Raw genomic sequence first — 14,199 nt, forward strand, 5'->3', positions numbered from 1 at the left:
TCCTCCCACATTCTCTCTGTTCCAGCCAGGAAGGGAAAACCTTTGGTCTGACCAACAAGCAAACGAAGCAGAGCTTTCATTTCTTTTGCCTCATTGCCACTCTTGATCCACTTGTTGAAGCCCTAACCCTGATCTTAACATGGGATAGAAAAGACCCTCCTTCACCGCTTCTGGTGTTCAGCTGGAACACAGATAAGACACTTGCTAGAAGTAAGAGAGGTATGCTAATTTAGCATATCAAATCTGCAAGTCAACGTTTGCTTAGTATGCAAATTATGCAGCGTGGATTTGTGATTCCTCTTCCCTAACCACTCCCTTGCTCTTCCTATTGTGTCAGTCAGTTTTAAATTGTGTGCTTGCATGAATTGCCCCTTTAATTGTATAGGAACTAGAAATTTGATGTGCTTTATAAATAAGGTATTTTGAGTATTATGATGGGCAATGAGATGGGCAACCCTGTTTGGAGATGAAGTCCAGCTGTACCCACAGCAAGCAGGGTATATTTGTTGTGACATTCTTCTGCAGCAATTAAAAGCTTTTAAATGAGACATTTTAGTCTAAAGCGGTAAGTAGAGAATATAACACGGCTGGATAATTGCTTCCAGCATATGTGGAAGTGGAGCACATATAGGGCCAATAAAAGTAAAGGAACAAGACTCACAACTTTTTATCTAGTTTGATTTTTTTGGCAGGAGCAAGGGCTGTCCTGTGAGGCCGGTACTTTGGTGTCTCCACATCAAAGGTAGCGTTCAGGTCAATTTCATCACAGTGAGCTGGCGGATGGAGCTTTGGGTTCAACAGTTCTAGAGGAGCAGGGCTGCAAAGCAAATTACACAAGTTTCACACTGTCAGCTGGGTAGTCAGACAAGTGCATTTCAGTCTATCCCACATACTGTATGGCAGGGATGCGCAACCTTTTTGGCCCTGAGGGCTGCATGTTGACTTTGGTAAGGGGCCACGTACACCATGCGCCTTCTCTCCACTCTCTCCCTCGGCAATCCTGATACAGATTGCTCTTTCCAGCAACAACGGCACAATCAGTATCAGGATCACTGGTGGAGGAAATTTAGTGGCAACAGGGGATCAAAGCACCCTTGGGGGCTGCAATTAAGCCCTGGAGCGGTGCATGTGGCTTGCAGGCTGTATACCCCTGCTGTACAGCTTACATCTTGGTATACTTCATAGCAGCACTGATGGTGGAAAGAGGTGGCCCTATGAACAGATACAGTACAATTAAATTCAGAGAGTAAACACCCTTCTATTATCTAGCAACACATGTTGAGAGTTTGGATTACTGAAATGACTACCAGGCTGCTTGGGATCCTCGTATCCCAGTCTTAATATTCTGGTAAACTGGCCTGCTGTAGGATGCCCCACATTTCTATAAGAAATGTATTCTTATGGAAAACGATTTTTTGACAGTAGCAGAAAAAAAGTCTTTCTGTTACAGTTCTGTTCAGCAGATACAGATGGTGCTATGGCAAGTGGCCTGGTAAATATTGAATTCCAGTTAAAAGGATTAGGAAGCAGCTGATGGGGAAGGCCTCTGCCCAAGAGCCCGAGGAAAACCCCTGCAAACCAGACTGTACTGGACTAGATGAACAAACAGTCTGACCTGATATAAAAAGCATCATATGCATTTTGGAACAACTCAGGAATGTGCATTCAACATTTTTCTATTGTCTGCTCATATTGTACATGGTGTTTGTACAATATCTGTTGTATCAAATTCCAGTGAATTCCCCTAAAACCAACCTTTCAGAAACAAGCCGGCTGAGTGCTTCACTCGTTAATGATGGCACTTTTAAGGTATCTTGCAGGACTCCTATCTTCTTTTTCAAACTCTTTGAAAAGAAAGAGCAGAAGTTAACAAGAAAACCTACCAAAGCCAAGATTTCTACATCCCATCTTTCAGAGACACAGATATGCTCTCACTCAGGAAGACAGTTTATGCTCTGCTTGCCACTTCCCTTCAATGGGATAGGTTAGAAAGGAGTCTGGACTGTACACTATGAAGGTAAGGAAATATAGCTCTAGTGTCACCAACACTGTATTGACTGCAGGTTACAGGAAGGTCCTTACCATGATCTCTTTATCTGCATTTCTCAGATCTGCCTGGGTGCTTCTCAATTCCTCCACTGTTTTCTCCAACTCTAGAACAGTTTTCTGTAGCTATAGATTAAGAACTATACATCAGAAGTCCAGGACACAATGTAGGACAATACCACACAAGGTTTTAAAGTACCCAAATGTTTACAATGGTTATGTTTAATAAAAGCATATTTCTAGACTTCACTTCAGGGTTTAGCACATTATAACAGAAATCTGAAGTAGGCATCTTAGGTGGGAATAGCTTCTTTCTGAAAGATTTATATCACTACTTATTCTGCCAAGCCACCTGCAGAGGGAGCTCCAAGGTGGCTCTCTTCAGATGTCAATGAAAAGCTACCAAGAGGTGCTTCTGCAGCACTAATTTACCCAGAATAATTCAGTGTGTTTGTAAGCATATAGAAAACTATAAGGTACAATCAACTCTGAAAAAGAAAAGAAACTCTCCCATCCTTCCTTCCTATATTCTAAGGTTTCTTGTGCTTGCAGTACAAATTTAGCACTTTCCTGATGTTAATGCAAAATAATATTCAAGACAAACAAAAATGCATTTAGATTTAGGACAGAATAGGGAGTGTTACTTGGCTATGTAGGTAGATTGATGAATGTTATGAAGACATATTGAGCAAGCTCAGAAAAACTGTAGCTGAACTTCCCTGTTAACAGGGAGCTACCAACATGGCCTATGCAACTGTCTAGACAAGCAATAGAAATTTTATTTAGGCGGTTGGTTAGTGGAGCAGTTGTACGTAGCTGTGTCTGCAGGTGTATCCATGTGCCTTTTACCTTGTGATTAGCAGAAAACAACTCCTTTCTCAACTTCTCCTTTGTATCATTTGACGCTTTCCGAGACTCCTTCAGATTCTCATATTCTCTGGAAAGGGCCCAAATCGGTCAGTCTGTGGAACACGCTTTCAAGCAAACAGCTCTTAGATGAAGCCAGTAATCAAATTTAGACCAAAGATATGCAATTCACAGCTTAAGTGGTTGCAGAAGTTTCTGTTGTGTACACAGACACTTTGAGGGAAAAACAGTGCTGAACACGCCAACATTGATTTCTACAGTGTTAAAACACTGACACCACAGAACAGGTGAGAAAACATGCTTCCATGAGATAGCACTGTTTGGTTTGGAGCAGGCACCAAAATGACAGAAAAGTGTATGCCGTATCAGGAATATGAACGGTATTTAAGAATCTTTAGTACTGTGCAGCATTTTATATCCACCTCACTGAAATGATATGCAACAGGTTAAAAAAAAAAGGTCAAGGTTCTGAAAGCATTTTAATAAAACAGTGCTGAAGCTCCTGATTACAATGCAGGTACTGCATGCCTTAGCTCATTATTAAAAGTCGTGATTACCCATTTGCTAACCAACGTTGCCTGCAGAAGCTGTGAATTATACAAGGTATAAATAGAAAGACTTCTAGCACACACTGTAGGGGCCGGCAAATACACCATATTTATTGCCACAGCTGCATAGACTACTCTGCTCTGAGCAGGGGAGATATTCAGGGGCTATGCTGCCTTGCTCAGAATCATGACAATCAGCCATCCCCTCTGTTCCCATCAGACAATCACCTCCTAAGCACTCTGGCAAAGCTCTAAAGGCTGTTTCCATAGCAATGTATGTGTCACTAATGCAACAATAGTATGCTAGCTGTGCTGAAATCTTCCATCTATGCCACCTTGATTATATTCACCAAATCTCAGTGTGGCAACTAGCATTCTGCCTGAGTGCCTACATGATTAATTGTTCCAACTGTTTCCTTTAGAGGGTACCACCTGTACACACACAACACTTAAGTCAATAAACTATCCTATTTAACACACTTACTTTTTCAATGAGATGCAATAGACTGCAAGTTGTTCCACTGCTGCCTGCCCTGCTCCCATTTCACGGATCATCTCTTCCACCTCGGGACGTTGACCCTGCAACAATGTCTCAATCCTGAAAGATTAGGGGTTTCGTGGTTCAGTGGCACAGCTACGCTATGTTGCACAAACACAGGAACAGTTAATAAAGGAAGAGAAACATCTTGTATATCAGACCGGCAAGGACACTCTCCCCACACCCCATCATAGAATCATAGAATAGTAGGGTTGGAAGGGGCCTACAAGGCCATCGAGTCCAACCCCCAAAGTCAACATAGTTGCACAGTAGTGTTTCATCTATGTGGGAATTATAGTGTTACAAGATTAGAACATACAGATGTTCAGTTACATTTCCTACAAGAAACGCACACAGAAATCAGACCCATTGTGAGAAAGTTGAGGAACAATTACATTGTAAGAAAAGGGTAGAAAGGGACACCATAAAGGGTTACAGCATTGGCTTGAGAATCATGGGCAACTAATACAGTTAGCCCGACACTTTCTTTATACAGAAATGGTTTACATTCAGCTTCACGATAGTAAAATGCCAGAAGCCATGACAGGCTAGGGCTCAGTCTTACTCCATTAATTTGGATCATTTGCAGTCATGATCATGAACGGAAACAGGAACAGTGCCTGGAGAGATGTGCATGAGTCACTGAGGAAAACAAAAATCTAATCTATCATAATTGAGCAATGTTCTCACTAGGCTAGGAAAATTACCAGGACAGGATATTTATCCAACTAGCCCTATACTGTCCACTCTGACTGGCAGTGGCACCCCAGGGTCTTCTCAGACAGATGTTTTTCTCATCACCTGCTACCTGATCTTTTTAACTGGAGATGCCAAAAATCGAACCTGCAAGTTTTTGCATGCAAAAAATGTGTTCTACCACTGAAGTATGGTGCCTCCCAACAACTATACAATTCTGGCAACTATTTTAGCATCAAGATTATATGCCAATATGTTAATATAGATCAGACAGGACTTCATTCGTAAGCACACACTTAACGATAGTATATGTAAGACAATAAACCTCACTGAATATGTTAAAACAAAAACAGCAAATGCTCTCATATTTTTTAGGTGCTGCAAAAGCTTTTGACAGATTAGAATGGAAGTTCCTATAAGAATCACTGTAAGAGAGAGTTCCCCTTCATGGATCACTGCCTTGTTGTGGTGAAGGGGCTTGCGTAACTCAGTGAAGCCATAAGCTATGCCGTGCAGGGCCACCCAAGATGGACAGGTCATGGCGGAGAGTTCTGACAAAATGTGATCCGCTGGAGAAGGAAATGGCAACCCACTCCAGTATTTCTGCCAAGAAAACCCCATGGAAAGTATCACAAGGCTAAAAGATATGACGCCGGAAGATGAGCCCCTCAGGTCGGAAGGTGTCCAATATACTACTGGGGAAGAGCAGAGGGTATTGCCAAGTAGCGCCAGAAAGAGTGAAGCGGCTGGGCCAAAGCCGAAAGGACACTCAGCTGTGGATGTGTCTGGGGGTGAAAAGAAAATCCAATGCTGTAAAGAACAATATTGTTTAGGAACCTGGAATGTCAGATCAATGAATCAAGGTAAGCTGGAGGTGGTCAAACATGAGATGGCAAGATTAAACATCGACATCTTGGGAATCAGCGAACTAAAATGGACAAGCATGGGCGAATTTAATTCAGGTGACCATCATATCTACTACTGTGGGCAAGAATCCCTTAGAAGAAATGGAGTAGCACTCATAGTCAACAAAAGGGTGGGAAAAGCAGTACTGGGGTACAATCTTAAAAACGATAGGATGATCTCAGTACGAATCCAAGGCAAACCATTCAACATCACAGTAATTCAAGTCTATGCCCCAACCACTGAGGCCGAAGAAGCTGAGGTTGATCGGTTCTATGAAGACCTACAACACCTTCTAGAACTCACACCAAAAAAAGATGTCCTCTTCATCATAGGGGATTGGAATGCTAAAGTAGGAAGTCAAGAAATCACCGGGATAACAGGCAGGCATGGCCTTGGTGTACAAAATGAAGCAGGACAAAGGCTAATAGAGTTTTGCCAAGAGAACACGCTGATCATAGCAAACACTCTTTTCCAGCAGCATAAGAGGCGACTCTACACATGGACATCACCAGATGGTCAATATCGAAATCAGACTGATTATGTCCTTTGCAGCCAAGGATGGAGCAGCTCTATACAGTCAGTAAAAACAAGACCTGGAGCTGACTGTGGCTCCGATCATGAGCTTCTTGTCGCAAAATTTTGGCTTAAATTGAAGAACATAGGGAAAACCACTAAACTATTCAGGTGTGACCTAAATCATATCCCTTATGAATATACAGTGGAGGTGAGGAATAGATTTCAGGGATTAGACCTGATAGACAGAGTGCCTGAGGAACTATGGACGGCGGTCAGTAACACTGTTCAGGAGGCAGCAACTCAATCCATCCCAAAGAAAAAGAAAAGCAAGAAAGCACAGTGGCTGTCTGATGAGGTTTTACAAGTAGCTGAGAAAGAAGGGAAGTGAAAAGCAAGGGAGAAAGGGGAAGATATACCCAACTGACTGCAGAGTTCCAGAGAATAGCAAGGAGAGACAAGAAGGCCTTCTTAAATGAACAATGCAAAGAAATCGAAGAAAACAATAGAATAGGAAAGACTAGAGTTCTCTTCAAGAAAATCGGAAACTCAACATTAGAAAAACTAAAATCATGGCATCTGGCCCCATCACTTCCTGGCATACAGAAGGGGAAGAAATGGCAGCAGTGACAGATTTTATTTTCTTGGGCTCCAAGATCACCGCAGACGGTGACTGTAGCCATGAAATTAAAAGACGGCTTGCTCCTTGGGAGGAAAGCTATGGCAAACCTAGACAGCATAGTAAGAAGCAGAGACATCATCTTGCCGACAAAGGTCCGTATAATCAAAGCTATGGTTTTCCCAGTAGCAACTTATGGCTGTGAGAGCTGGACTATAAGGAAGGCTGAGGGCCGAAGAATCAATGCTTTCGAACTGTGGTGCTGGAGAAGACTCTTACGAGTCCCCTGGACTGCAAGGTCAAATCAGTCCTTCCTAAAGGAAATCAACCCAGACTGCTCATTGGAAGGACGGATACTGAAGCTGAAGCTCAAATATTTTGGCCACCTAATGCGAAGAGAAAACTCTCTGGAAAAGACCCTGATGCTGGGAAAGATTGAAGGCAAAAGGAGAAGGGGATGGCAGAGGATGAGATGGCTAGATAGCATCACCGATGCAATGAATATGAACTTGAGCACGCTCCGGGAGAGAGCGCAGGACAGGAAGGCCTGGCGTGTTATGGTCCATGGGGTCACGAAGAGTCGGACGCGACTGAATGACTGAACAAGAGAGAGTTGGGAACCAGTTTGCTTTGAACTTCTGGAGCTCTGTTTCAAATACCAATTAAAAATATTTAAATCTGTTAGGATACATATTATTTTTAAAACATTTTATTTGTATGTGAAATTGTTTTCAGTAGATAAAACCCCTATTGTGATGAAGACAGTGCTTTTGAACATTCTTTTAAGTGACTAGAGGGATGGATCCAGACCAGGGTTCATTAGTGCTTATGGACTTACATTATGAACTCCTCCTTGGAAGTTTAGAATGGGGCTGTTACTTATTTATTGCATTTATATCCTGCCTCTTTCTCTTTGCAAGGAACCCAAGGCGGCTTACATTATCCTCTTCCTCATTTTATCCTCACAACAACAACCCTGTGGGGTAGCTGGGCTGAGAGTCTATGACTGGCCCAAAGTCACCCAGTGAACTTCCATGGCCGAGTGGGGACTAGAACCCGGATCTCCCGGCTCCAGTCCACCACTACACTATTTTGGCTCTAAGGTGTTAGTATGGAGATGCTATCTGGTTTTATTTTTCTATTGCAGTATCAAGAAACTACTCAAATGCCTGAATGTGGGCAAGGACTAGATATGCATGCGTCCGTTAGGGATCATATTAAGAATTGAAATTATGATAGACAATGAGTCCTAAGGACCAGTAGGACCCATTATCAATTAAACCTGATTTTGGTCTCCTTGTGTTCTTTAGTGGGCTGGGTTCAAAACTCCAGATATAACAGTGCTTTCAAAGTGCATCCTTCAAGGGGAGATCAAATTGAGGTGCTATGGCAGTGACTAGGACCTATTTTGCCATTACTGTTTTGTGGGGAAAGCTGCATCTTTTCTTCCAGATTTGTTGCTTGTCAATGTCATTCATACCCTTTAAAATGTAATCTTAGATTATATATTTATCCAGGAGACTAGGACACCTAACATAAAACATATCCCATTGCTTGGGTATTATCAAGCAGGACATTTGGTGCTGATAGCATTCTAGAAATGGGTTCCAAACTGTACTAGCGTCTTCTTGCTTTTCCTCTTTTTATAAAATTTAGTTTTTATTTTTACTATTCTTTTATTTTTTACTATTTTTTATTTAGATTTTTGCTACCTAACTCTCTTAGGTGTTCTAGGCAGGTTTGGATAGGAGGTGGCTTAGTTGAGTTCCATGTATAAAAGGATCAGTGTTCTTTTTAGTTACTCTGAAGGCTTTATTAATCTTGAGCCTCTTTGGGTAGGGTCAATAATGCAGGTAAATATCCCATTATAGTCTAGATAGGCATAACATTACAAACCATTTTGTAGTCGTCTGTGTGAAGTTCTTAGTACATCAATGAAGACATAGTTAAGAAATACACAAGTTCTTTTTATAAATAATCCTCCAAGATACTGAGGCATTGCCATTTCAAATCTTCAGTTCAACTTACAGGCACAAGAATTCAATTACCAGTTTAACAGGGTCATCTTACGCATGTTCCGAGTCCCACTGCATTCAACACAGTTTACTTCTGGGTAAGTGTACATAGGACTGCAACCTCACATTTCTAGAATATGCATGAATGATGTGTTTGTAACTATATCTATATATATGGGAGGAGGGAAGCACACTTTCTCTGACCTCTCCATTGTTTTCAGTTTATTTTTCAGTCTTCGGGCTTCCTCTTTTGCACTCTTTGCATCCTCTTGCTCCTCTTCCAGGTACTTCATTTGTTTCTGAGAAGGGAAGGGTCGTCGGCATTGAAGGAAGGAGCTCCATGGAAGCAAGATTTAGACTTAACATCGAGCCATCACCAGCATTCTTGCTACCTCAACAGCCCACAATATAGATTTTAGATGTCTGGCATCTCTACTCATGATACTTCTGAACAGTAATTCAAATCAATAAGTGTGAGAAGCATTTAGCCTCAGGAGAAAGTCATGCCCCCCCTTCTTGTTTCCACTTGCACAAATCTTTGAATACACAGTGTTAAAAAATTAAGGAGCTGCCACATAAAAACTTGTGGCAACTCATACTTTATCTGCAAATACCTTCTCATGCAAGTGATCCAATCACATAAACAGTGCAGTGTGTAGGACGGGACTTGTACAATAACATGGCTCCTCTTTTGTGATCAGGAAAATGTCTTGCACACATTTCCTCCTTCCACTTTATGCTGCTTGCATGAAAGTCTAACCTCCTTTCCCTATCAAACTATAACAGCCTCCAGACTTACATTAAAAAAATCCAGTTTCCTTGAATAGAGAGTGACCTGTACAGAATCAATGAAATGTGTGTTTGGAGAGCTTACTTAGCAGATTTAAAGGGGGCAATTTTTTTCAATACACTTGTGATATCTAGGCATTGATTGGGCTGGTCAGCTTAGCACAAACTTCAAAGGCTCCTGCCTACTTTCCTGCTGCACTGAAAACTAGGAGAAGAGCAATGCTGTTTGATCAGACTTCAGAAAAAGACCGGTCAAAGACTAGAATATCCACAAGATGGTATTAAGCTGTATTCGTGCAGTAGGTGAAGTGTTCTAAGATGTATTTGCCAACAAACCACTTCATCTACTTACAAAACTGAATGCCTGAAAATGCTGCCCTTCTGATGAGGGTTTGCTTTGCCTGGCATAGAGGGCATCCCAACTCTATTCATGCCCAGTATATACACTATACAGCTCTTTTCAATGTTTATTTATTTATTTATTTATTCATTCATTCATTCCATTTCTATACCACCCAATAGCCGAAGCTCTCTAAATAAGTCTGGATACAATATTTCCATTTTATCACTTGCTTATACTCAAATGGCAGCTAGAAACTCCTCAGCAGCTCCTAGTTTATCCCTAACACACGTAGTAGCAGATCAGAAAGGGCATCATGCAAGGGTGGGAAACCCATGGCCCTCTTGGTGATGATGTTGGACTGAAACTCCCAGAAGCCCCAACCAGTGTAGCCAATGCTGTGGGATGATAGGAGCTGCAGACCAACAACATCTGGAGGGCCACACTTTCCCCATCCCTGCGCATAGTGGATTAAACTCCTGCTGTTGTTCAGCATGCTTGTTACAACATGGCAAGAACCAAAATCACTTCCGTTTAGTACATGCAGAAGACTGACAACAGGATTTTAAGCTCAAGACAGAAGATGTATACAAAGTCTGAAAGCCCAAAGCATTGTAAGCCCAAAAGACTTTTTGGTGGGCAGTTCAACTCAACTTAAATAATTAACAGGTTTAGCCAGTGTTTGCCTGATTAGAAAAAACACACCAAATAAAGTACATTTTACTGCAACATCTAATATACTGGAAGAAATTAGAATATGGAAAAACAATGAAAAGACAACATGAATAATTTGAGTCTTCCAGCTTCCCCCTGAACATGTATTTTAAAAATGCAGCTTGAAATGCCACATCTGTGAAGCATCATCACAGAAACAAACCCCTTTAGTTTGCCAACTCATGAAGCAGCATTAATATCAACAGATCGAAAAGGCAGAAACAAGTAGTGATATCCAATCTAAATCATTTCCAGAAAGGCATCTTGACATGGAAGTTCTCACTTAAATGTCTTCAACTGTCACATAATCAAATTATATTTTGAGCTCAGCTTCTTAAGTAGTAACATTCCATCTGTGGACATATTGCTTGTCTCCCTAGGTCAATTTGACACCAAGAGTGTGATCCAGAATTCCCATGGGCAGAGTCCCATTCACAGGATGCTCTGCTGGAGGAAGACCGGGGTGGGGAAGGCAATTTTCACCAATTCCTTCTTGTCTCTGTAGCTCTCAGTGCCAGATCTCACAATGCACTGGAAGGTCCCACAACCCTCTGGAGCAGCTTCTTGGGGGCTGCAGGGGGAATTGCTGAAAAGTTGCCTCTCCCCACCTTCTTCCAGCAGGAGCCCCTGCTAGATCAGAGCCCCTTCTGAGAATGGAAGGAGCCCTTTCATTCAGAGAAGGTCATATCTGGATCCACCCTTGTATGAGGCGTTACGATTAAATTCAGTTTTAGGCATTTCTGCTAATTTTAGGGGGAACGGGGTGGAGGAGGACACAAATGGTATTTATCCATTAATTTAAAAATCAGTTCTTTAATGGAAGACATCACCCTTGGTCTTTAGCAGGTGTCAAAGTCATATTTGTTAGCAATGTGAGAGGACTATCTCAAGAAACATAGAATATATTGTCAAAACACACCCAACTCACTGAAGCAGGGGTGGGGAACCTGTGGCCCTCCCGATGGTGATGGACTCTTAACACCCATCAGCCTCAGCCAGCATGGTCAGGGATGACAGCAGTTGTACATTCAACTTGAGCATGCTGTAGAACACTGAAGAGGCACATACTTTCCTCCCATTCCAGCTCCTTGATAAGCATCAGTCACTGAAAAGGGACCTTTTTGGAAATAGCGAGAACCTAGCAAAAACCGGGAGAGTGATACAACCCACATCCTCAGTTTTTCAGATAGGTGTAGAAAGGGAGCAAATGCCAAAAGCTTCAGTACTTTGGAATCACCCAATAATTTTAAGACAGAAGACTCACTGCCTGGTTTACAATGTTTTCATCCTTTGTCTTCATTGCCAAACCTCAATAGGCTTTTTACCCTAGGATTCTGGATGCTGTGCAACAGAACTTGAAAGCGATACCATGAGATCTATCAGAGATATAAATGATCATACCATATCTCACTTTCAATTAGAGATGCGGAAATCGCAAAACATCTCTACTGGTATAAAGTAATATTGCTTTTGTATTTACAAAGTACAAACCTAGATCATTTTGACCATACCTTGAGAGTAGAACACAACATCTCCATCTCAGATGCAGCTTTCTGGAGTGATTCAATGGTTGCATTACGTACATCCAAGGTCTCCCTCAGTGAATTCACAATAGATTGGCAATTCCTTTTCTCCTTCTCTAAAACAAACAACTATTTTAGCACTAAGAACTCATCTGAGTTCTGTAGGCTTCTAGCTTTATTTCTGCACTAATCCTTGAATAAGTAAAGCAGACAGAACTTTCAAAGGTCTAGAATTGGGGTGGGGAACCTATGACCCTCAGCATCATCCAGCTCTCTGGACAGTACAGGGCTACTCTTGTTCTTTTGGACCGCCCTTCTGGGAATTGCTTCCTCTTTCACTGTGCACATGAGAGAGAAGGAAATGGGATGGCACACAGAGAAAGCTATACAGTGTTGCAAATTCCACCCATGTTTGGCTCTGGCATCACTCACCATCTGAAGTCAACCAGCATCTGCTGTAGCCCCTAACTTACTTTCTCCATGGGTCAAAGCCTTCCATAAGAAAAAGCTTCCTCCACCCTGGCCTAGGAACTGCACAGAACTCCATCAAAGTGACTGGATTGACACCTCTGAATCTGATGAGCTAGAAAATATCCCCACTGAATAATCCTTGTTACAATCTTCACTAAGCTTTAAAGCTTTCTTCAGTACAAGAGTAACAATATGGTTTCTTCAGAGTGTGTTCCGTTAGCAGTCCCAACACCAATACACAAGCACCCCTTCCCCCAAAGATCAAAACAAGCTCAGGCACAACAGAAGTGCTGTGCAGGGAGGCAGCACTATTCGATAGCTAACATTTACAGAACCACGATGTTCTGATGTTCAGCTTTGGAAGACACTGTATTCTGTTCTCTCAGTGTGAATCATTGTGTGCTGGGTACATGCTTAGATAAGATTGTCAGGTGCTGCTGTGAACAGTGAGACAGGGCTCACATACAGAACAATTATGTTGCTCTATTGTTATGTTTCTATTTTTGTCACTCACTTTCACCACAGCTTGTGCTGTTGGGTGAGAAACTCAAATATACTTTAATTCCTGCAAAAACATACTACCCCAGCTTGTATATCTGCAAAACTTACAGTACCATCAAGACCTCATAAAAGGCAGGCTTATATTAGAGAAAAGGCAGATGTGCAAAACTGATTAAGCAGATATATTGCCTTTTAACCCTCTCAAGGGCCACCTAAAAAGTGCCAGAGGTTTAATACGTTGCTCAGTTTAGCAAGCCACAATGCTACAAATTACATTCACATCCAATACTTTAGTTGCTACCATTTCACCATAAAAACCATGGGGCAAATTGTCCAAACCCATACCTGTCTCAGGGAGAGAGATGTAGCTTATTTTTGGCTCCTTAATTTGTATATGTAGGGGTAGGCAAATAATCCAAAGGGAGAGCGAGCTCCTTGGAAAGAGAAGAACCCTCCCTGGTTGCTCCTTTCGAAAATTTTCACTTACTGCACTCTCATGTTTTAGGATTTCTTGTCATTCAAACTGAGTGACATTTTCCTTTCACTGCCTATGACTCACAGCTGCCTACAGACAATGCTTTAAAGCCATCAACAAAGTCCCTAGGGCTTTCACTTACCTATCTCCATAAAACATTTCTAAAATTAAAGTTATCATGCCCTTTAAAGTGGTGGGAAAATGGAAGTGCATGAGGAGTTAGACTCATGGACCATCATTCAGAGAGCTGACTAAATCCTCTTCCCTCTCTTCTGTAGTTTCTTACCTCTATTTGGTTTCTTGATTATATGCAAGACTTCTGCAATTTTTCACTACAGAACCATAGATATTAGGCAGGTATGAGCTTCCCAACTAAGAGACATTTATTCTAAGTGGACTGAATATTCTCACCTAAGTTATTCACCAAGTGAATTGGTGTCATGCAAAATCTCTATGGGCAAGCATAACCATTTGACCCTGGTCACCAAATGGCTCAAAGCATTTCAGATACTTTTAGTCATATGAAAGGTTTGGTGGCAGAAGTCACTTCATTCCTCAGTTTTACACATAGTCGTAAGACCCAGGATGCAGCATGCAAATCTGGTCAGCCATATTTTCCTCTTAAACTTTACAGAAGG

At 41.7% G+C, this 14,199-nt stretch overlaps 1 protein-coding gene across 2 annotated transcripts in view; it reads right to left on the reverse strand.

Annotated features, from left to right (window-relative positions):
* TRAIP (TRAF interacting protein) overlaps positions 1-14,199 on the reverse strand; it is a 42,193-nt gene that overhangs the window by 13,006 nt on the left and 14,988 nt on the right. For both annotated transcript variants that reach the window (XM_084839572.1, XM_084839573.1), the window contains exons 6-12: positions 12,103-12,230; positions 8,953-9,047; positions 3,946-4,059; positions 2,896-2,983; positions 2,083-2,172; positions 1,756-1,844; positions 662-817 (exon numbers count right to left, since the gene is read on the reverse strand). In XM_084839572.1, coding sequence (XP_084695698.1) covers positions 662-817; positions 1,756-1,844; positions 2,083-2,172; positions 2,896-2,983; positions 3,946-4,059; positions 8,953-9,047; positions 12,103-12,230 — 760 coding nt within the window. The remainder of the gene's footprint in view (positions 1-661; positions 818-1,755; positions 1,845-2,082; positions 2,173-2,895; positions 2,984-3,945; positions 4,060-8,952; positions 9,048-12,102; positions 12,231-14,199) is intronic.

The sequence above is a fragment of the Heloderma suspectum genome, chromosome 2, assembly GCF_057233095.1.
Source record: "Heloderma suspectum isolate Gila_16-S chromosome 2, 16-S_ref, whole genome shotgun sequence".
Classification (NCBI taxonomy): domain Eukaryota; kingdom Metazoa; phylum Chordata; class Lepidosauria; order Squamata; family Helodermatidae; genus Heloderma; species Heloderma suspectum.